This window comes from Maylandia zebra, linkage group LG6 (assembly GCF_041146795.1).
Source record: "Maylandia zebra isolate NMK-2024a linkage group LG6, Mzebra_GT3a, whole genome shotgun sequence".
In the NCBI taxonomy this organism is placed as follows: Eukaryota; Metazoa; Chordata; class Actinopteri; order Cichliformes; family Cichlidae; genus Maylandia; species Maylandia zebra.
The window spans coordinates 10,785,997-10,811,353 of NC_135172.1; the positions used below are offsets into that span (position 1 = coordinate 10,785,997).

Genomic DNA, 25,357 nt, shown 5'->3' on the forward strand with positions numbered 1-25,357 from the left:
CTGTCCAGACGTGCCGACCGACAGGTGACGCACGTGGGAGGCGCAGGATTTGCAGTGTGCAGCGGCTATGTTTGTGTATTATTTGTAAACCTTTTTGTGAATTAAGCGATTGAGAACACGTTGCGGCCATCTGCTAACCGTACAGTGGAGTGTCTCTCCCAGCATCATGTGTTTAGATAAGTGTGTGATTCTCTGATGCTCCAGACTGAACGCTCTTCTTCCTTTGTAGAGCCATCCTGTTGATTAATGTCCAAAAAACATGGCACAATATCAGCACAGCAGGCACGCTAAACAGATGCCTACATGTTTCCAGCTGTGTCATTTCATTAGGATTTCAAGTGTTTCTTTAGCAACAAGCGATCGGCTTTTGAGAGGGTTGGATGTAAAAAAGCTATAGTGCTCTAAGACAAGCAGTCAGAGGACAATTTCTATTCTGTCTGCACTCTGACTGTAGTCACACATCCATAAGCTGCCTTCTTGTTATCTGTGGCAAAACAGTGTTTCCATATGCAAAGATAGGAACTTTTGGTACGACGATATATCACAGTGGATAACATATTGACTATCAGACAAAAGTTTTATCCATATCATACGCTGTATATAAATGAGGGAACTAGGAACAAGGATGTTAACCAGATTAACCTGAGGTGAGTGTCTTGGCCATCACCATCTTGGGTTTTAAACCATAATATCATAAGCAATGGGTTTATCACCTTCACATAGAAAGTAATTATCAGTCAGAAGGTGGCTGCAGTCAAAGAATACCCTCTTCTTAGATCAAGGAACTATAGTGTTGATTTCCTGACCTCCCACTGACACATAGCCCCCTGCTGGTCATCAGGAAGAATGCAAGTTTATAGCAGGTTTAGTGTAATCACAATCGGCCTGAAACCTGTCCAGGGTGTACCCCGCCTCTCGCCCTAAATGTGGAGTTATACGACCTCTCTGGTGAAGTCTCTGGCGTGTGGGAGAGCTGCTCAGGTTTTAAGGGACAAAGTCACGATGACAGGACACTTGTGTGTGTCCCTCCCTCAAAGTGGGAGGCTGAAGCTGACTTTTTTTGGGGTTGGTTTTCTTTCAAGTCTTTCTGACTTTTCTTCTACTGAAGGTCCCCTGCTATGATAGTGAAGCTGTGAATACATTATCACTCCATCGTCTCCCAATTATTTTCCTGTGGAGTTATAATTTTAACTTAAACTGAACTTACAAGTATATTTCCACCTTATAATTTTTTGTTCAAGAGAAATGCAAACGTAAAAACTTCATATCGTTAGAAATAAATTACAAGAAAATGCAACGGCGCTAAAAACAAAAACACTGAGATGCAAATTTGACTTGGTTTCACATAAGTTCTGATATGATCCGAAATGTACAGCACAGTGGAAAAGTCTGTAGCCATCCTCACTGCTTTTTACTTTGCTAGGCAAATGGGAAATAGGTGCAATGATTTATTGAAACATGTTGAAACAAGACAAAAACTGAATTTGTACAATACTAAAGACCTTGAAAGTCAATATTTGTGGCCATCTTTATTCTTCAACACAGCCTGAGCTCTCTGAGGCTTCAGTGAACAGGATCTACTAAAGGCCCAAGTGCATCTCTTGGGTCCTGTGTCAGGTTTTTGCTGGATGTTTTCTGGTTTCCTAAGGGCATGATTTAAAAAAAAAAAAAGTTAATCTGCTTTAAAGTATATTTTTTTAAAGAAGAGAAATCTTTTAGGAAATCTATTGCTTGAGAACGCCTAAAAAAATCCAGCTTCTTAGAAACAAAATTAAAAACGAGGGTTGGCTCGAGACGTTCACTCTCTGCTGTTTGTTTCTTCACGGGATTCTTTTTCTGTTTTTGTTTTGCTGCTGTGTTTGTGAACTGGCGCTGTGTTAAAATGTACCTTTTGCCACCACTACGGCAGAAGTTGGCGTATTAGCTCGCTGCTCGTAATATTAAATTATTAATAATTATTCTGTGACTTTTTCATCGGCTGTTACTGTTTTGAAGTTGCAGTGAAACTCAGCTGAGGGCTGGCCTCCTGGTTTCAAGATATTTATGGAACGAAACAGTTTATGAACTTGGAAAGGAGCAAATATTTTTGTTTTTGTTTTCTAAGCACTTCGCCCTCTCTCCTTCCCTCCGTTCCTTCCTGCTTGTTGCCAGGCGCGCTTGCATTTGTTGAATATTCACAGATAATTTAGACAACAGGGGATGCAGGGGCAGGAGGGAAGTAAAGAAGAAAGAAGGAAGCGAAAGGGAAGAGGAAAAAAGGAAGGATGGGCAGAGGAGGTGGAAGAAGAAGAAGAAGAAGGGAGAGAGGGGGGTGGATGGAGGTGCTCTGGCGGATCCAAACTCTGCACTCATTGGCTTTTTCTTAAATGAAAGACTGGAGGCGAGAGCTGCAGCGAGGCGCTACTCAGAATACTGGATGCTCCTTTCTCCCCTCCCTCGCTCTCTTTCAATCCCTCCCACATTCTCGAGGAATCAATAGTCGCAAATTAATCATCCTGCCCAGAGCGCTCTGAGAACGACAGAGAGAGGAAGAAAGAAAGAGAGAGAGAGATGGTTTGCATAAAGTGGCAAAGCAGCAGCAGTGTGCATAATCACACCTTCAGCGCGCTGAGCCTGATTAGATGTTATTCATTGTTATTTCACTTATTTGGAGATGAGTAATCATTGTTGTCATGGCGATTGTTGTGGCGCCCCCGTTAGTCGCTCTTTGGATCATTTCAGGAAGGAAATATCTCTTGCCTTCATGGAAATCCACCAGTTGGAGATTTTAAAGTCACACCTACTCTGAAATGACTATCTCTGCTCTGAAGTTTAAAAAAGCGAAACAAGAAAGTTGGTAAAGTAGTCTGCTGGTCTGAAAAAAATAGGTGCAAAGTCAGAAAAACTCCTACTAGCGCCTGAGGAAGAGCTCCTTATTTTTGCACTCTTTATGCTAAACCAATCCAAGCAGCACTCGGTCGTGTAAAATTATATTTAAAGGATCAATATGAGAGCGGTATTGAACAAGTAATCTAATAACCCTTTTTTCCCTAAAATGTCAAAGTATTCCTTCAAGGCTCTGCACAGGTGAAGGATAAAAGGAAATCCAATTACTGCTGAAATCCACTGAAATGGCAGGACCTGTTTGAGCTGGGTTGTCTTCAGGGTCTCCGTGTTTTGTTTTCTTCTACTGTTGAGCTTTTTTCCCCAACCTCAGCCACCCAAGCCGATTAATTTATCGGTTATTCGATTAATCGTTCAGTCTGTAAAATGTTAAACATGAAGACAAATGACCATTATGTTCTACTAAAGCTCCCCTATTAACAGCTGTCCAGTTAATAAAACCGGATTGTTGGCTTGTTATTAATAAATGAGTAATTTGACTTGCAAGAACGAGCAGTAAAAACACACAGGGCGAACATTGGGCAGAAATCCTATTTATCCATTAGTGCTGTGCTTTGGTATCGATCTGATACCAAGTAAATATAGGGCAGTATTACCGATACTGACACTGATAGTTTTAATTTGTAGCTTATGTAACAATAATTATAATTTATTCAACGCAGTTCAGTGGGTTATATACTGAACTATGAGCATAAAAACAAAGTATCCTACTGTGCTAGTGTTAATCCAATACCAATACTATACTATCGATATTTGGATCAATCCGTCCACCTATAATACATAATATACAGCACACAACTAAGCCACAGTTCCCCTAGAATTAAATAGAACTTACCATTTAAAGCTTGAACCATGAAAATTTTAATTACTGAAACTTCTGACAATTTTTAAAAAATTAAGCAAATATGAATTTACATATATGAATTTTAATTTATATCATAATTGCTACATCTGGCTATAATTTGTACCTAACTGCATGATGTTAAACTTTAAATACAACTTGTGTGCGTCATTTATTTTTAAAAACATTTATTGTATAAAACTGACCGCGCTACAAATTTTCATGATGGAGAAATCTACCCAAACTATTTAGTGCAGCAGGCAGTGAACATTTTGTTCTGGTCTAGAATTGTGGGGTTTGACATGTGGATGTCTTGCTTTTAGAAGCAGGTCAATGAGGAATTGCAGTTTTTGCCACCTTAAGGTTGTTTACTCTTGGCATGGACATAAACATTTATCCTTATTCTCCCCATTTCGGCATTAAACACGTTTGGCCTCATCGACTCAGTAGCTTGCAGAGTTAACCATGTGTTTGTAACCTTTGTAAAAGAGACCGTAAATTGGTTTTTAGAACAAAATGTGGTGACCTTCTATGCAATTTGAAATCTTATGAATGTTGAGACCCGACTCTTGCTGCTTCAGTATCCAGCCAGGAAAATTGCCTCTTGCTTTTTCCTTTTATTTATTTATTTATTTTCACTTTTTTTTCATGTTTGTCCATGTAATGAGATTTTGTGTTTGGGTCTGGACCCAAATCAGCAGCCTTGAAACCAAGATGGAAATGATTCTTAGACACCAGGCTAGAATTATACATGCTCACACAGTTCACAGCTGAATATCTACACACACACACCCGCGCGCACACACAGACACACAGTTTCCCAGCTTGCGTGACAGTATGTGTTGCTCTCTTTATGCAGGCTGCAAGCGTATTACTGTGACCGGCCCACCCAACCCAAACAACAAGTACTTCTCTTGCCTCAGGAGACTTTTCAGTTTTATTGCATCTGCAGGAGAGATCGTCTGTGCCCTGAAACATCTGGGAGAGATGCTACTGCAAAGTGAGAAGAAGATCTGGGTTGAGCACAGAGGGAAAGTCTGAAAGGAAGGTGAAAAATAAACGGGAGAAGTGAGGAAGGGAAACTGGGGGGGAAAAAAGAGCAGATGGAGAGAAAAACAGCATTGGTGACCAAGAGAAGGTGGAAAAAGAGAGAGAGAGATCGAGGTAAAAGGAGAGGCGAAAAAGCAGAAGATGGGGACGGGTAGACATGTGTCAAACAACATCTGTGAAGGAGGGCGAGGTAGCCGTGGATGTGTACGAGAGAAAGCTTTCCAAACAACATCTGTACCGAGATCAACGTCTTTAATGGGGGGTGAGGTGAGAGGAAGAAGAGATCTTAAAGTGAGAGCGCGCCGAGGTGATGACTGACGCTGCCTTGAGTGACGGTTAATGTTGTTGACACAGCAAGCAGACACTGGAAGCTCGTGTATTTTTTATCGCCGCAGAAACATCAGCTGATAGAGAAAGACAACACTTTCTTCTTGTTTACTCCTTTGCTGATTGGGTAAAAACACCGCAGCTGAGCCTTTTGGGAAACATCATCGATCACCAGCATGGCTTACTAGCTTTACTATTTGCCCCATCTATCACTATTAACCCTTCAGGTGCTCCAGCTGCGGTAGCAAACAGCATTCCTGTGATTCTTGGTAGGCTACAAATTTCAAATGTTTTTTTTTCAATTACACTAAGGTGGGAATATAATTACCGGCTGGGCTGTTCTCAGGGAAAACACTTTGTTTTGGCTGAATGTAAGCGATTAGAGTGTCTAAAAATAACCATAAAAACTTCAGTAATGCTGTAGTAACAAGTGAACACTGTAATGCAAGATCAAAACAACATTATACCATCACAGAACACATTACTTGCACTCTATGTATTTTCTGCTGAAATGCAATGCAGTGTTTTTTTTAACAGAAATACAATCCGCTCTCATTTCCTTCAAAGATTACTTGCCGTTGCACATTTGTATTCACTTGTGCATTGACATTGTTTCTAGAAATGGGCCGGAGTGCTGAGACCTGCGACGGGGCAGCATTTTTCTCGCCACCTCCCTATGACTCAGAGTTCAATTTTGGGAAATGTATAAGACAAGATGTAAAAGGTCAGTTTCTCTGACAGTGGCATCTCTGGCAGATGGGTTCCAAAAAATGTACATGGTGGGGGAAAAAATCACCATCACCAAATCATCAAAACAAGAGCACAAGGTCTGTGAACTGGAGAACTGTGCACGAAAGCACAAGAGTCAGTCTGTAAGGAAACTGGGGGACTGGTATGCATACTGAGGGAGCTAATTAGAAAACTCCAAGACAGATGTGGAGGTAAGGATCAAGTGATTGGGATGTGATGATGCAGGCAATGACCCAGCAATCGGTTTGTACTAAACTTGTGTCCTAACTAAACGTTATGACAGGTTTTTTATGGTTTTAGCCCTTGCCACTCAGAAATATTTTTGCTTACTTAAACTTTGAATGCTCTCATTTAGCAACTAAATTGTTGCTAGAATGTATTAAGCTTGTTTCTGCCATCCATACCTCAAAATTCCGAGTTAGGGATCTAAACATTTTGAGTGAAAAAGGTCTCTGCACCAATGTGTAGCAAACGTGAGAAATTAGTGCCAGGTTCTTTTTCTCCTAGCAAGCGATAAACTGCATAAATGGTATCGAATCTATGTGTTCAATGTGTTGAACTATCGGGCAGCTAATGCCTTCTGCCCTCTGCTTCTGGGGGACAAGTAAGTTATCCAGCAACACGATTGGTCAGCTGCAATGTTGATCCTGGACCAACATTACTTTGATGAGGCAGTAACAGCAACCCGGGATATCCGATACACCCTAGCTAGGTAGTTACATATAGCTAGCTTGGTAATGCTAATTACTAAAAAACACTCAGCTAGCTTGCCTTGTGAGCGACTGGTTGTTGTTGCTTTGTTGATTGTGTGAAAAGGTCACTCAAAGTGATCCCTGTGTGTGAATCCTGCCTTTTGGGAAAGTCATATTTTTACTTCCAGCAAATAAATGTGAATTTGTTTTTCTTCACTTGAAAGCATATTTAAGACATTAGCTAGTTAAAGTTGTAGGCTGGTTTTGTTGAGTTTTATTGAATTTGTCCTTAAAATAGATTCTGTTTGCCCCCCACATTCCTCTTATTGTCCTGATCATTTTTGTTTACGTGTTTACATGACGTCTTGAAACAATTTTGTGCGCATTTATTAGTGTATTTATGATTTAATGGGTCCTTGTGACCTGTTAATGGAGTGTTTACAGGCCAATACACGATCAGTACTGGTTGCTAGGGACCTATATGAGCTTTTGCACAGCCGTTGCTATGCAGGGAAAGACAGCGAGCGGGTGAGCTACTAAGCAAGTGAGAGAGCCAGAAGCCCATGCGGAGGATGACTCATAGCACCCTCCCCACCTCCCCCCACCAGGCCCTCCCTCCCCTCACACTCATACCCCCTGCCTTCCTTCCAAGGACTCAATGGGACCTCACACACACAAACACACGCAGCTGGGCATGTATACATGTGTGCGTGTGGACAAACGTTCACAGAAACACACACACACAGTTTCCTAACAATTCTCTCAGTGGTAGCCAAACATGTTAACATGTCTTCCCTGTGGATAACAGCTAATGGCTCATATCCATATGCATGTACACACAGGCACGCTTGCACTTTTGCACACACATGGACGCATGGACCACGCATGCATTCACAGGTGCACACGCACAGCGCAGAGATGAACGCTTTTAAGGCAGATTCACACATTCCCACATGCAAGAGCATGAACACACAAGTGCACACAGTCACGCAGATGTACACAAACATAAATACAAATACATACATGCAGCCATCATAACAGTTTCCCCTCAGGAACCATTGCTGAGGTGTCGTTTAAGTGAAGCACTCAAACCTTATGCTTACATACTGAACTTTGAGGCTCCTACATGTCAGGCCACACTTGTTACATGGTTTTTCCTTCCTACATGAAGTTGAAGCTTCAAGGTTTTGGAGCTGAGATTTTCCTGTGCTAGATAAACTTTCAAGCTCAGATCACGGTCATGTCTGTTCTCATGCCAATATTCACATTAACACAGCTGGATATGTGTTCTCGAGCTATTATCACATAATGCAAGGTGCTCTTCAGGTTTGAGTAGCTTAGGGGAGTGTTATATGGAGATCAAAAGCTGCCAAAACTTGTGCAATTGTTTCTTGTGTTAAAGATATTTTTCAAACTCATGTATTGTTAATGCAGCAGTCCACACTGACAGCATAATCTTGCAGGACAAATGTGAAAGTTTTGTTTGCTGCTTTCTAGCAGTCCCCTGATTGGACGCTAGCATTTACACTGTGATCTTAAGCAACCAATAGGCAAAAAGCTAACCCGATAACAGATATAACAAAATGTAAACATGTTTTGGGAAATAAATATCATTACAAACTAAAATATTTCAGAGAAAATCATCTTATAAATCAGTGCCTGTATTAATTGTGATTATAATTGAATATCAATTTATTTATGGTTTACGGTTATGGTTTTCTATACCCTGCCCAGCCAATGAAAGCACGGGACTTTAATTTAACCTGGTTAAATGTCTTGTGCTGTTTTTTTTTTTTTTTAATAAATCCCAATAAAACAAATGCTTGTGATCACCAAATCAAACAAACCAAATTGCAGCCAGTCACAACAGGACTAAATCAAAGTCAGATGGGGTTTGTCCTTCTGAAGAGTGTAAGCTGATCAAAATCACAGACTTTGTGAAGCAGAACAAGCACGGACACGCAGGGAAACGGGGGGAAAGAAAGATGTGGGAAGGATGGAGGGAGAGAAAGAGAAGACCAGTGTTGCTGCTAGTATCTTGGTTATTTATAGTTTAAATGCCCAGGCTCTTTTTTGCCTGAATTCATTGTCTGCCCCTCTCTGTCTCTGTCTCCCCCTCTAGCCTCTCTCCCTTTCCCTTTTTCCTCCCCTCCATATTTCCCCACACCAAACCTCATCCCTCATCTCTTTCTTTTCCGTTTATTCTTTCCATCTCTCCAGTCGACTTCGCCTCTGCCCTCCACCCCACCCTCCTCCTCCCTTCCCCTTCATCTCTCTCTGCTCTTTCATTAGATATTGGGTCAGTGCTCTTTGCTCGACTCCCTCACCACCCCATCCTCCTGCCCACCCTCCAAGCTCCCAGCCCTCGCCGATGCTGCACACTGGTGTGTGTCGTTTTTCTTTAGTAATGTTACGCAACGTCCATCACAGACACACCGGGGGGGGGGGGGGTAAGAGGGTAGTGTAAGAGAGACGCGGATGGGGAGGAAAGACAGTGGACGGGAGACTTAAATGAGGAGAGAGGGGGAGAAAGCAAGCACTCGCCATTTATTGGTCACTGACCCACTATCTTGCCAGATCCTGCGGTCCGATCAGTCAACCCTCTTGAGCTAACGGCCGATTCTGACCCGTTTACGCGCGTTTTTCACCGGAGCATGAATGTATTTTAATGTGGTGTAATGTGTGACGTTATGACCATGACCGCTTTTTCATTCAGCAATCCCCATCTGTCAAACAATTCACGTCCATGTCAGAAATACAGGAAGAAAATTATTTTAGGCCTGTGGTTTCTAACCAACACGTAATTCTCCGACTTTAACTGCACCAGCGGCGAGTTTCACGGTAGGCTGAAAATTAGACCTCTGCTTAAATCATTTATTAAACCAACAGCCCGACCCAGCTGATTTGTTTGGGCTTTTAAAGCGAGGAGATATTTTAGAATAAGGTTTATTAAAAGATTTTCAGTATTTGAAAAACAGGCACTGATGATTAATGTGATTATGTAAAGATTTCTGAATGACTCAAGGCTTTAAATGTATGCTGTAAATGAGATTAATTAAAAATCTGCAAATAGTCAGAATATCTCATGACCACTTGTTGTTTCTTTTAACCAAACAAAGTAAAATTTACTGTAATTCTGTTGTATTACTTCCTGAAATGTTCAGACATATTCTGCTCTTGTCATGTACTCACGTGACAGGCGGAAAACCCCCCAAAACCTAGATACCTATCAAGAATCAATTTATTTCTGATGAGCATTATATCTGCACTAGTCAGGAAGTTTAGGCCTTGGAGGTGTAAGTCAGCATTAGTTATAGCCTAAACGCTGACCCCAACCAGAATATCTCATTTTTGCTCTTGATAGAAATGATTCTTCCCAGTCTCGCAATCAGAAAACAAAGATCTTAAATCATTCTACCTGATACACATGAAAAACTTTCTTTTCCAAAAAATGACTTCTTGCTCGACTCCGAAGGATTTGGGTCATCACCAACGACACCAAGAACCTCAATGGATTAAGGTCTCAAGTAAATAAACCCCAATCTAATATGGACACCAGAGATAATAATGTCTTTTAGAAGTTTAATTCACACTGAATCACATCTTTATTGGTTTTTGGTTTTTTTGGGGGGGTTTTTGGTCGGGGGGTGGGGGGGAGGTGACTCTCCCAGGCCTTTTGGCTTGCCATCAATCCCTTCAATATTTGAGCACAATTCACACCAATCAAACCAACGCTTCGGTGCTTTGGCCTTCAGTGCAGTGGTTCCAACCTTGCAATGTGTTACCAGTTCTAGATTAAGCACTTGAATGAAGGTATACGACTAATATGAATGTAGCATTTCCTACATTTGAAAAGAAAGCTAGTACTATGTACAACATGATTTCCAGGTCACAGGACTCCACAGGATCAAGTGTTACTATATTTTTTGAAAATGGTCCATTGACCTACTTTCAGGCCCTTTTTCCACACAGTGAAATCTGCAGCAATATTTGAACCTGAATGTCTCTAAAACTATTAAAGACATTTTTATTGGTCGGTCTTACCATCAAAATGTCCCTAATTTGAGACTACACTAATAAAAACCTTCACAGTGCAAAAAAACCAGCTAGTGACTATTTCAGAATGGAGCACCGCTGAATTTCACAATACTGCAATTTAAAGCATGTAAAATACTTTTCAACAGAAATCTCCATTCAGCTTCCATCCTGGATTTAGCTCCAGCCACGTGTGTGGAGGTTTGTGCTGGGTGAAAATTGAGGAAAAATAATACACTGATTATTTGCAGTTTATGCTTCACGAACTGTTAAACAGAGTAAACTTTTTTGAGTTTTGAGAGACATTTGGAGACAGTGAAGTTAGGACAGCAAACACTGGAAACAACAGAAAAGGCCGTGTCACTGCGCTGCTGCTTTTGTGCACAGCTACGTCTCTCGTGCTGCGTCACAAATATGCACAATTAAATTCAGTTATAGTCATTTAATTATAGTCAGCTGTTTTTGCTTTTAATTAGTAAATGATGATTAGTCCTCTTGATATTTCAGGATATTCAGTGGTGATAAAAATGTAAAACAAGTTGAAATGAGTCACACATCACACGTAAGAGATTCAAAATAGTCACTGCAGTGCTCTGTTGTAACCTTCAAAACTCCGACCCATCTGTTCAGCCAAACAACTTTCTTCTAAATTCTAGCAGATGTTGAAATACACACTAAATAATCTACAGGTCCTGTCAGTCAAACAGACAAAGCATTTTGGCTTAAGTATTTCTCTCACCAGCACACGTTATGTGCTTTCACAGTGAGATACAGTAAACATGCCGTTGTTGACACCTTATAATGGGGAGAAAATGTGAACATTTCGAGTTAAATGTCACTTTCCTAGCCGAATATTGGACGTATGAGCGGCTGCCCAGTGCGCTGCAACAGAGATGATTTTGGGAGGATGTAATGTAGAGCTGCAGAATGAGGGCAGGTATCTATTCCACATATAGCAGCTTGCTGTAATTTTATATGGGGCTAAACATCTGTTGCCTCATTTATCAATGAAGCTTCACCAGGACGCTGCAGGCTTTGTGGATCTCTCACATTTCTCTTATTTTTGTCACCTCTCTGTCTCACATGTCTCGTCTGTCTGTCTCCTTCCTGTCCTCCCTCCACCCTTTTGCTGTTTTTGTTTTTTTCAGTTTCCTCATTTCGCTCCTCTTTTCTTCACATGTGTGCCAAAGGAATTTATCAGAGCTGGGAGGGGGGAGGAAAACATTGCAGAAAGTTTCACTAAACAAAACTAGGATAGAGCAGGGAAGGGACCGGAGACGGCGCGCTCAGGGATTTCTCAAAAGGGGGACAGTGTGGTTGTTTGCAGGTGGTTGATGGTACTCCCTTTTTAAAAATGAATTGTTTATTTGCTGTACCTGGTAATCTTCTTTTTTTTAAAGACTTTGAGAGACCATCTGCAAATTTATGTCTGCAATTAGCACGTTTACAGCCACAGATGGAGGTGGATGTTCCGTAATTAGTAACTGTCTCATCAGCAACCTTGTCCAGTTTGCTTCACTCATGCACTGATTAGTGTCTGATTTATCTTTCACGTTTTGACCATTTTTTTACTGCTGGTGCTGAATATTATTTCTTATAGTTACATATTTATACAAATCAATGCGTTCCTAAGATAAGCATTCGTCTTTCATGGCAGGGTGCAACATTTTTAGCCGCCATCAGTTTAAACAAAATACCTTCCTTCACAGAGATGTAGAGTGTAAAGGGCTTGTGTGTTTTTCTCAGAGCTGCGAGAGCTACCGTGTTTGTTGTTTCGCAACCGTCTATTTTCACATTAAGATGGTGGAGCCAGAGTACAATGTTAAAAAACGCTTCACTTAAGAAATGATGGCCCTGTTTTCACCACTCGTTGTCGTTTCACGTCCTTTCTCATGTGGCAGTTTCAAAGAGCTGTAGCTGTTTTTCGTGAGGTGGTGTAATGTGTTCTGAAAATCTGCATTCGCTCGCCAAGTTGTAACACTCTTGTTGTAAGAGTGCTACATGCTGGTGACACAGTACAAGTCCTACTTTTAACAGCTGAACTGCTGCTTCTCTGCAGCTCTGTCTCCCCCCAAAAAAGTGTTGCTGAGTTTTTCAGCTCTCTGAGATGGTGTGATTATGTCTGATCACACGTTTAATTTTGTGTGGCGCTATCAGAGGAGACAGCCGTGCTGAGCTAGTGTAACGAGGATCCATGAAGATAGATGTCTGCAAATATATTAGTGCTGGATGCACAGATGAAGATGATGTTCATGATGCGTGAACGCCTCTGTTGTTCGCATGTTTTTAGCTGAGATCTGAGATGAATGGTGCGGCATGCTGCGTCTCACGTGCATGTTAGATTTTGTTCTCTTTTTAACTTTAACTGAGTAGCAACTACACTGTTGGTTGCATTGATGGATTTTTCTAAAATAAATATAGAAATAAATAATTTGGCACGATCTTGGAGTTGACATAGTTGTTCTGGTCTCTATCGCAGCTTAAATGAATGGTTTGATATTTCCTTAAATGCCAATATTATCTGTCTTACCAAGAGCTTGATGATATATCGCAACAGTAGAAATATCATCCATAAGTTCGTTGTTTAACTTATACAGCAAACATTGTGTACAAATGACAAATAGAAATTTTTCATTATGAATCAGGCTGATTCTTGATTGGGTAAAATGGGTTTTTGAATCCTCCGCTTGGCATTCATTTAAAAAGAAAAGAAAAATGAACAATTTCATAAAGGGTCACAAGCACCACCCAATGTAAGGTTGTTGCCACTGCTATCCTACATTAACAGCCTTGGTAATTACCAAAATCACTTTTCATGTTTCTGTAATGGTGAATCCACCAGTTATGCACAAATCCTTTAATCAACGACAATATTTTAAAGCTAAAAATATATTTATCGTTGTAATCCATGAATTAATAATTCATGTATTCTCTTGTTTTTGTGGCAATTTGTGAAGCCCTGTATATACTTTTTAAAAGTACCGTAAATGCAAATCCAAACGTGATAGCAGAAGATGACAGTTTTGGATTAGTATATCTGACTGAAGGCATACGCATTACTTGAGACGTACAATTTTTGTGTCCGACACAGTTAATATCAACATTTGTTGACGGATTCTTTGTGTAACAGCACTACATAATGTGTTTATACAAGAATCAGAGACATAAAAAACAGATATCCAAGATGTGAGCTGTTATAAACAAGCTAAACTATGGTCTAAGCTTTAATACACTGACTCTGCCTGAGTGATTAAAATCACAAATGACTTTTCTGTAAGACGCTGTGTGTCATCACAATTCACCAACACTGAAACCATGTAGTCCAAAGGCTTAACTATGTTTGTGTTCAGTAGTAGTTTAAAATAAATGTTATATCACAGATATAATGTCACCATATGCCCTGTTTATTTACTGAATGCATGCAATGCCAAGTTATGTTACAGATGAACTCTCTACAAGCAGCTTGTTTATTTTAAGGTGTTCCTTCTGCTAGAATGCCAGTGTTGCTAATTAAGTGACTGCTTTAATGAAAAAGTCTCCTGAAATTGCAACTTTGCTGTTATTGCTGTCGCTAATTTGTCTTTATTAACTACATGACTGACTTCTACTTGATGTATTTTATATTTTGCAGGATTTCATATCTAGCAAAACTTGAAAACTTTGCATGATATGAGATGCAATCTGATTCCTTACAACTTCAGTGTAGTCTGTTTAACAGCTTATAACTGAATCTATATATCTATATATATCTGCCTTTCGCTTCAAACAGCATCTTGGACACACTGGCAAAACAGGATATTTCTTAGTCATCCAAGGATCACACTGGTTTTCTTTCACCTGTTTAGCTGCTTTTCTGCCTGCTTCTCTGCATGCAGCTGCAGCAACACAGTCATGTCATTTAAACATCCAGTCTTGTCTGCAGCCTGGAAGGTCAGCACTGTTGTCCACAGACTGACGGTTCTGGCTGGGTCCACTCTTCTTTCCAAGGTTTCACATACTGAGGCATCTGGATCCATAGGCTTTACACTGAGCTGTGCTTGGTATTATTTAGCATCTATTGGCAATGTGCAGGTTAGTCCTGTAGAGTCAACAGGAGTCCTTCAACATCTGAAAGAAAAGTGACACAGGCCATTGATAAAAATGTTCCGCTGGCATCACTGTAGCAGGATACACAGCTGTAGCAATGGCAGATGGCAGAATGTGTCCTTGATCCAACACAGCTGATTCAAATGGCTAAATTACCCCCACAACATGTCTTGCAGTTCTCCAGAGGCCTGGTAATGAACTAATCATCATTGATTCAGGTGTGTTGACCCAAGGTGACATCTAAAACCTGCAGGACTCTGGCCTCGAGGCCTTGAGTTGCCCACCCTCGATATACCCTGTGCCAGCTGGGATAGGCTCCAACCCCCTATAGCCATATACAGAGTAAAAGATATGGCGAATGGATGGATGCATTTACTGTATCACACTTGGTTTACCCACGTTAGTCCACTTGGCTTTTGCTCTGCTACTGATCAGAAGCACTTAACCCAAGTTGAGTCATTTAAACGCGGAGGGAAATCTGAGCAATGAACTAATTTGGACTAAAAGTGTGAACACTTGTGAAATGCTCTCTGACCACCTGGACGCTACGGTGACCTCCACCACACAGCGCCATGATCTGCCAAATTATCACTAACCAGTCATTTGCTCCTTTTTGCTTTGTGCCACATGACAACAGGCTGCTCTACTTCCCCGTCACAAAAAAGGGAAAAAAAATCAAAGTCGGGATGGAGGCTTCTTTATCAGGAGCAAACCCGAGCAGTTCTCTCTGTCACAACCAGACATCAAAGTAATTTATGTGGTGCGTGTGCACACTTGTGCATGCCTGCTGGTAGGAAAAGTAATTGCTTACTCTAAATTAGTTAGAACAAATAGGGTGAGAATCTAATTCCACATTTATTACAATTATCTTTAATAGGTCTGTCTATTGCCAGACGTGTGCTGAAATTGCGTGGAAATGAATTGGCCGTGCGGGTTCAAAGATTATAATGAAATACAGCTCAAAATGAAGTCGTTTAATGAACTGAAGGCTTTTTCAGTCATTTCAGTCCTTTTGTTCTCTATCAAAGTTTTAAAATGCATGAAGAGTTCATTTCTGGCCGCATGTTTACTGAATTTTGTCTGAGCTCCTTTTATATGGATCATTATATTTGGACCATTTGGGACTAGTAGGAGAAAATGAAGCCTTTTTCCTCTTTGAACTGAGTTTGTACAGAAATAACATTTTGCATTTTTCATATGAGGTGAAGTCAGGAAATGGGGTTTAATGAGTCAAGCAGCTGCTTACCCTGACTCGCTGAGAAACCTGATTATGTCTCCTACTACAATATGTTACAATCCAGTTTGATCCAATTTTCACTTTCCCTGGTAATCCTCTTGTCTCCCGACTTGTTCTGATTTTGGGTCATGACCTGAACTGTAACGTGTACACACATACACGAGCACAAGTGATATAAATTTCATCAGGAGAATACGAATGCAAGGCTCTGGAAATCTGCATACTATTCAATTTGCTGTGATAGTATTGTACAAGGGAACCAGCTACACATGTGTAGGCCTGATTTAAAGAGCAATAGTAAGTTGAATAACATGACAGCTGCCTGGGTGTATGTTCACAAGCAAGTCTTATCATCTTATCCTCTCATATTGAAAATTGGGTGGTGGGTGCACCGGGTTCTCTGTCTTCCTCTGCTAAGCAAGTAACATCCCGCAAGGTGAAAGTTTGCACAGATATTTATGTTTCTCACAACAGAACAAAGCAACAAAATATTTTTATTCTTAAATTTTATGATGTAAAGTTACAGGGCACAGCAGTTAAGCTCTATTCTTATCTTTAACTTCCCACTTTTCAGCTGGAGGTTTCTTCCTGTTAACAGGGAGTTTTTCCTTCCCAGCATCGCCGAGGTGCTCGCTCATAGGGGGTCATCTGATTCTTGAGGTTTTCTCTGTATTATTGTAGGCTCTTTACATTATGAAGTGCCTTGAAATGACTGTTGTTGTGATTTGGTGTTATAGAAATAAAACTGAATTTAATCGTCTAACAAAGAAACCTTAACAGGGTTTATAAAATATTCACTACTAAATGGACAAGTGTATTTCCTTATGTTTGCTTATTCAAATTGTTAATATTTGAGGTGCTCTTTATAAAGGATTTAAATAACGACAATTAAAATGTTTATGTTTCCATATAGTGATGTTCCACCAGTATGAATCTTTCGCTTGTGGCGTCTGATCAATAGCGATCAATAGCGATCTTTAGCCTTACATTTAACAATGCAAAACAGGTTTAACTAACAAACATGTTTTTGAGATGGTTCAAACCATGACATCTCCCTTCCCATTCAACTCCAGTGTATGTCTTTGAAAATCTTACGGTGTTTTCAGAAGGTTAAATTATATAAGCCACACTGCAGATGTTTATTAATAATTAAGGTCATATCCGGTTGTTCAGTCTGACGTCACTAGCCGTGTCTGGACCTAAACTCCGCTGCAGGTCCATATATCAAACGATCACTATGGCATTACTGAGAGTTGAAAAACTGTCTAAAGTCTTTCATCTTTAATAAAATGATCAGCGTTCTGCTCTACCAGGTGTAACAATTGAGTTTAACATCCAGGCATCCATGAAAACGGAATTTATGACATTTAACTGAGTTAGAAGTTAGCAGGAAGTTAGCTCGCTAGCTTCTATCTAAATACAATATAGCATGTCACAAATTAAACAAATAAACAAATTAAAACGTACAGCTCTGTTATCACTTCCAGCATAAATGAAGACAGAAAACTAAACAGCAGGGACGTTTGTAGGGTTACTGAAGTTGGGCTAGCTGGTATATAATGATGTGCTACGTGACCGCTAGCGACACAGCTATGTTAGCATAATATAAACAAGCTAACTTTTTTTCCACTCAATAAAAGTTAACGTGAGTGTTCTCGGTGGTCAGGAACAAATGTAATCACATGGCAGGATGCTGTAAAAGGACCAAACTTCAGCCAGGAGAACAACTGAGATAATCCATCCACAATACGAGGTTAGTCATTCATATACTGCTGCATGGGCTGGGCTGTAGTTACATCCTAAGGTTTTAAAAACTGAGCTTAAATAAATGATTAGCGGTAATAAAAGCCTATGGAGGTCAACAGGGATCACTGACTGTTTTAGGAGCTTTTTGAGATCAAATAGAAGAAAATACAAAACATTAAACATGTTAACAACACAAAAGCCATATTAAACGCAGACTACTTTAGGCCCGGAAGTAGGATTCGTCACGTCATCACTGAACAATCGGATTCTTTGTTAACCCACTAGTTAATATAGAAGAAAACCATCAATATGATGTAGCTGAGGGAGATTAAATGTGTTGTAGTTAGTTGTATGTTTACTTTAAATTCCTTTCTGTTAATGCCACTAAAAGTCAAAGACTGGGGAGATAGGTGGATCAGATGCAGCAGGTGGGGCGTTTAGGGAGCGTTTTAAGCATCTCTGCTAAGGGTTCATGGGTGGGGTTGTTGCAACCTTTTAGAAAATCTAAAATGTTCGTATTCGGAACAACCGAGGAGCCTAAAGAACACAAAGAAATATTTACAAAAGCATGGAAGCAGGGATGAATGTTCTCCTGGGTGAATTTACATTAATAGATCAAGAAAAGAAAGGAGCACATTTCCTGTGTACCGTGTTTGTAATCCACTGAACTGAGCTGGTAGCCACCTTTGCTGTGCAACACATCTGCTTTGAGGTCTCTGATGTTCATCCACCTTTGCCACTGAGGGATTACTTTAGTGGCACTTTAACACACAGACTGAGCCATAATTAGCATAAAGGAATAAAGACACGCCGAGTTATTTGCATAAGACACAGTACCGGTTCAGAGGAGGGCATTTACTCTTCACACACATTTTCACGTATCTCGCCGAGTGGGTTACGATGTTAATGCTTCATGAAAGGATGTCTTCTAGTGTTTCATCATACTGTATTAACTTATCCTTAACAGCTACCAGGTCGGTCAGCGAGCAGGATTCTAATTGGCTTATGACAGCAAAGGGGTCATCGGGGTCTCCTCTTATTGGTATAAATCATCCTCTGTGAGACACAGCGGCCCCTCTTGCTGTGAGCATAAGTGGGTGACAGAGCTGTCCTGACCCCCGAGGTTTAGGTTGGTCTCAGAATAATAGTATCTGTTCCATGTTTAAAGCAGAATGTATAATTTAAAAGGGGCAATTTGTAAGAGCGACGCGTCATTACGATGGCTGTGTCGAGAGGAGAAGGGAAGAGGAGGAGTTTCTCAGATGGGGATTTCTCAGCAGACACAAAGGTGTCTGCATTTTTTCTTTTATCTGAGCGAAAGATTGGTTGATGTATTGCAGCATCAAAAAATACTCCAGTTTGTTTCAACACGATGACAAAGCTGACAAAAGCCGAATACACAATGAGCGTAAATGAATGCAAAGCGGATTTGTTTGCTAGCAGAGGTTTGTGTTGCTAATACACAGCATTGCTTCATAAAGAGACCTTTCGCAGTTTCATGGAAACCAAATTTACTGCTATGAAGCTGATCATTTCCCCTTTTTTTCTTTCTATCCAGCTCCAAGAAGCCAACTCTGTTTTAGCTCAAACTGGGGTTTGAGGGCTGAATGGCCACTTATGACTGGATTCACAGGTTAATATCCTCCCGGTGAGGCATCCTCAAAACACTTCACTGAGGAGGTATCCTAGGGAGATGCCCCAAAACACCTCAGCTGGCTCCTTTCCACATCGAGGAGTAACAGCTCCACTGAGCCGCCTCCCAAATAATAAGTAGTCTTTTTTTGACTACTTTGGTGACCTCAGACACAGTGATGGGCGAGTCATCCCTCTTGTTCCCGAACTGTGCTTTTACTAGAGAAAGTCTTTCGGTGGCATTGAGATCTTCGAATAATTCTTTATTATATCCATGGATGAGATCAGCAGCACCCCACTCCCACTATAGACGGTGTGAGCAGGAAGGTACTGGAAATATATGAAAAGGTACTCATTTCATATATTTCCAGTTTGTCTCACACATGTTTTTGTGTCATAATTCACCAAAGTTTGATCAGTTATCTTCACACGTGAAATCAATAAGACAGAATGTAGATTTAGGCTAATATCCACTCGTGAAGTACTTGTGGTATCATTGTGCTGAGATGTCCTTCCTGCTCTTAAGTATGTGGCATCAGTAGAATAGAGCCAAATGCTCAAAGCCCCTCTCTCTCTCCACAGCCTCACTCTGATGGGTGAAAGCTGGCAATCCTGTTTGTGCTATATTGCTCTATAATCACAGGTATGAGTGTATGTAATAAAGAGGCCATGGAATCATGTGTTTAACCCCCAGCGCCCATACAAAATTCATAAAAAAGAATCAGCCAAGAAATGAAATGCACTGCACAGGTTTCTTCCCAGTCAAGACAGTAAAGCATGGTCTTAATTTGAATTGCAGAAGGAATAAAAAGGAGAGAGAGAGAGGGAGGCCCAGAGGACGGGCTGAGCTGCAAGCTCATTTCAAATGGGAATCTGGTCTTCAGGGTACGAGCACATGTATGTGAGACAGACAGGAGAGCAAGATGGGAGGGGGGGCGAAAGCAAGGAGAAGGAAGGGAAAATCCAATTCCAGATTACATGTGCTTGTGGTGCAGTGTGGGTGGGCAAGTGTTGAAGCAAGTGAGGGAGCGTGTGAAAGGCAAAGAGAGAGAGAGAAAGCAGCAATGGAAGAATAGATATAATGTAGTTTCTACATAGCTGTGAGTGTGTGCGAATTGATGTGTTTGACATGCTGTGGGATGTGGGTTGAAGACACCAGAGATCAAACCAATAAATTTATACAGAAAACCAAACACGGGAAAAAAGAAGTCCTTTTATTAAAGTTAAAGGAAATGGTGGTACCAGTCTAACAGCGCCGTGGCTGTATACTCCCAGCTACACAAGAAAGACGCCGTATAACGTATCTTAAAATGATGAATATATATATACCACTATGTACCGCTATCCAGGATGAAACAACAAACATCCATGAGTACATCAGGAAGACTGACACAACTGACCGCATGTTAGTGAATACGTGAGGAAGGATAGACGTCAGCATGGCATGGATCATCGGCAGATAGAAGAAGTGGCTGATATTGAATGGCTACCAGTGGCTGGACAAAGCTGCACTGAAAGACAGCACAGAGGCATTAATCATTGCAGCACAGAACAAGCTCTAAGTACAAGCTCCACAGAGGTTGGGGTCTACCTCACAATGCAAGACCCCAAGTGCAGGCTGTGTAAAGACACCCCTGAGACAATCCAGCAAATATTAGCAGGGTATCTGCGTGGTCTTCGGTTTGGAGGAACTCAGCAAGGGGCACTCAGGGAGAGAGACACCATCAAAACATTATTTTTTCTTTTCTTTTCTTAGGTAGCTGTTAAACTTACTTTTGTTCATATGTACTGCAGAAACTTTATTGTTTTTGACAGTAATGTAATCACCGCTAACAACAACATAAGATATGCACATCACTTCAGATATCAGAAACTTCCCACAAGATACCTACGTCACACCCAGGTTCTTTGAATATGATGCCAAGTTTAGTTTAAGCTTCGTTAGTTTGGAATTACTGCCCCCAACAATCTTGATCAAATCAGTGATCTCTGACTAATGCATTAACCTCCTAGGACCTGGCGTCCACATATGTGGACATCACATTTTGGGTCGTCTAGACCAAAATACTCAATTTTGCTCCACAAAGGCCTGATATCCACGTACGAGGACATTATACCGCCACTGTTCTATAGAAATTTAAAACAAATATCCTCATATGTGGATTTCATTTTTCTCAGAGACAAAAAAATCAGGTAAAAAAAAAAAAAGTTCAATCTTTTTACATTCATCAGGTCCCAATCAGCCCACATAGCAAAGAGAAATCAAAAATGCATGCCATGAAAGAGTTCGGGTCTTAGGAGGTTAAAGCAGTGGTGTCAAACAGAAGGCCTGGGGACCACAATCAGACCACAAAAGACTTCAATCCGGCCCACCGGACTTTTAAAGGAGGACATAAATTTTAGATTTTAACTGTATTTTCATCAAATTTACAGCTTGTTCTGCTGATAAAGACCTCCCCCACAGTAGTAAAGGTAACAGATAAACAATTAAATGACATCTACTTTAGAAGTGTCTGTTTTTTACAACGTGTCCACATTCAAATATATAACTAAAATGGACATTTTTTTCTGTTTTGACAAAAACTTTCCTCTTTGTAATGACAGGGCAGTCTGGGCAATGAGCCAGCAGAGCTGTTTCTGTAATTTTACACTCTTATTTCAATCCCAAAGGGCCAAGCTGGAATTTTTTATTTCGCTTACTACAGCAGCATTTCTTTATCATCTTATAAAACTGAGACATTAGGTTGAAATTGCATCTCTTCTTCTTATCCTAAGACATCTTAGGGATTAAACGTGCAGTTAAACACCTTTATACTAACAGAAAGTTTCACCGGTCTGGTCCACTGCAGATCAAAGTGGGCTGTATGTGGTAAAATGAGTTTGGCATCCTCATTTTTTTGGAGAGCTCAGTGCACATTACACATGCTCTTATTCACACTGAGGTTTTTATGGGTCATATAAAAAAACCTCGTGCAAATGTGTGGTGTTGTTTTCTGAGGGAGGACAGTCTCACGTCTTCATTTGTCACACTCTTCATGCTCTTAGATTATCCTCTACCAATGTAACTTGAACAATGCAGCTGTCACCACCATCCTTTAAAGCTCTGTTGATTAAACAAAGAAACAGTTTCTAAGAGGCTGCGCTGAAGTGCTAAATATCTCCTTCACGTCCACTGGAGGGGAAATGACATCATTTTAAAGTCTAGTCATCGGCGCTTACTGTAGAAAAGTGAGTGTGTCTGTGAAGCACACTCAGCATGATTGCAGTATTTTTAACTTTGTAGTACCGACTCGCATTTGCCCAACAAACAATTACTGTAAGCAAGTGAGACACAGGGGCATTCAGATGTGAAACTTTTCTGCTGAAACACAGTGCGCTGTCACTCATCACGGTCCTTTCAGGAAGCGAACGCAATCTCAACACGGCGCTCTACACGCAGTTCACGCTGAAATTATGAAAAGATGAAAGTGTTTTTGCAGGACTCTGAAAGGTTTCGGCGCCGCTTCCTCGTGAAATATCTTCTTTAATGTATCTATCAAAGTGCACTTGATGAAAAACACTTTGTTCGTCTGAGAGTTTTCTGAGGTGTATTAAAGATATGTAAATATGAAACAGGCTGTTGTTGGAGTCCTGTCATGATTTTTTTTTCTTTTTTCACTTTTTTTTTATCAGGCTTTGTTATAAAATGGTTATTATCTCCACAGGTATGATAAAAATGCAAGTTTAGCAGCAAACACTCCCCCAGCGATGAGTGAAAAAGACGGCTGGAGGGAGGCTCGTGGTAACAGGGCTGATGCTACAGTATGTGAATGTGTGTGTGTGTGTGTGTGTGTGTGTGTGTGTGTGTGTGTGTGTGTGTGTGTGTGCGCGCGCGCACGCGCACGCCTGGAAGTGTGAGACATATTGTGAGAGTGTGCTCGTGTGCGCAGCCGATGCCCATTTGAAAGCCGGCGCTAGTCTTTCGTCCTTCAATCGCCAATTAACAAGGGGCCATTTAATTGCAGTGGTTTAGGAGGGTACAACAATTACCACAGGAGCTGCACTAAGCCAAAAACACACACACAAACACACACACAATCTCTCTTAATGAGCAGCACTATCCTTTCTTCCTGTCTATCATTTGCATTTTGCTCTCCCCGTGCCTCCTCTTCACCCTCCCACCTGCGTTTTTGAGTTGTTTAGACTGAGCTCCTCCAATAGTCTTCCTTATTTCTCCTTGTCTGTCACTTTTTGTTCTGTGATATGTTTCCTTCAAAGCTCCTGACAAAGTTCTCCTCCCTGTCTCATCTCTTTTGTCCCAAAGAAGGGTTGATACAGACACCGAGCAGAATACTGGAGACTTGATACAATCTGCGATACCATGCAGGAAAAAATGGGAAAATTGAGTTTTCTTGCGTTCGGTCATTCAGACGAACACAAACATAAACGCATGTTTACACGTGCAATTTTAGATTTTGTCAGTGCTGATTTTTGTAATATGTTCTTTCTTTCTCACAGGTTCTTTCAAAGGCATGTGCAAGCAGATAGATCACTTTCCTGAGGATGCTGACTATGAGGCGGATGCCTCAGAGTACTTCTTACGTGAGTCTGTCTTTTTTTCCTTCATAATCCCAGAATAATCCCAAAGTTGTCACCTATTCATGCTTTCTGGTTTTAGTTGGTTTTGAGTCAGTAACATCTGATCTTAAAGTTATCTTTCACTGCTCGTGTCTTTATCATGAACTCTCTGAAAAGCCTACAAACATATTAAATGAAGGATGGAAAGTGAGGATGTGGGCTGAGTGACAGCACACTTAGCCAAAAATGGAAAAAGATCAAAGGAAGAGGGGAAAGGGGCTGGGATGAGAAACCACACTTTTTTGTCGTAGAGAGGGTAAAAGGAAGAGGTGGCAGAAAGTCAGAGACAAGGAGAAACTATGGAGGGCAGTGTACACTTACAGCAGAGACTCAGTAGAGGAGGGGTCAGGCATGTGAATGGAAGAATGAGGGGAATCTCACTGTTATGGAAGAGGAGGAAGAAGAAATAGTTAAAGTCCTCAAGAAGAAAGATTGTGGGAGGTGAAAGAGGACAGGAGGAAGGTGCATCAGGAGAAAGCACATGGCTCAGTGAAGGGAAGGTTGAGGAGGTGAAGGACAAGGAGTAGGGTAGCAGTACAGCGCTGTTGCTCTCCCAGCGGCTTGCCAATTAGGACACTTTCTTCTATAAATACTCTAGGCTCTGCTAAGTGGGTCACACCTCTCCTACTCCTCCTTCCTTCCATCCATCCAGCCATCCCTCACCTCCTCCCTCTTGCTTTCCATCCATATGTCTGTCCATCTCCACCGAGGCCTTCACGCTTGCCTGACAGCTGGTGGATGGAGGCTGTGGGGTAGAGCGAGGAATACAGGGAAGCGAGGGAACTGAGTTTGTTGTCATGTCCACTCAAAAATCTTTTTTTGTGTTTTTAAAAGTTTGCAAAAGTTTGAAGATGGTTTAGTGAAACGGATGCGCACAGTGTGGCACGGGAAGTTTGCTAGTTTGAGACTGGATAGTGTACAGTTAATCTTTTTTATAACAGCAGGGAGTGAGTTGCGGCAATTCTCTCGATGCCATAAGGCTTTCTCTGAGGCCTTTCAGACAGAAGATTCTGACCTATCAGCCAAAAAAAGTATCTGTGGTGTTAATTACCCTCTGTGCAGCCGTCCTGTTGTCACTAATGGTCCTGAGGAGCGGTAGAAGCCCAGCAGGAGCTTCTGGTCGTTGGTGTTGTGGGTCCATTTGAGATCAGCGGAGATGTGGGTGCCCAAAAACCTGTAGGTGAACTGGGCCGAGTTGGACTGATTGAGGCTAGTTGGTTGGGAAGTCTTTGATCCAGGAGCAGGTGTCAGGATGGACCTGATGGTGGTCCAGTTTGGTGGTGAGGATGTCTGGGATTCTCCACGAAGAGCATCCTAATGTAGCTCTTCCTGTTCTCCAGATGGCTAAGCACTCTGTAAAGGGTGATGGTGGTGACATCCTCCGTGGACCGATGTGGATTGTAAGAAAACTGGTGAGGATCAAGGGAGGGGGGTATACAGTCTCTGATGTGCGAAACAGCT

The 25,357-nt window shown here is 41.2% G+C and overlaps 1 protein-coding gene across 1 annotated transcript in view; it reads left to right on the top strand.

The window, feature by feature from the left end:
- cacng2b (calcium channel, voltage-dependent, gamma subunit 2b) overlaps positions 1-25,357 on the top strand; it is a 68,652-nt gene that overhangs the window by 21,585 nt on the left and 21,710 nt on the right. The window contains exon 2 of the mRNA XM_004574680.4: positions 23,777-23,860. Within this exon, the coding sequence (XP_004574737.1) occupies positions 23,777-23,860 (84 nt within the window). The remainder of the gene's footprint in view (positions 1-23,776; positions 23,861-25,357) is intronic.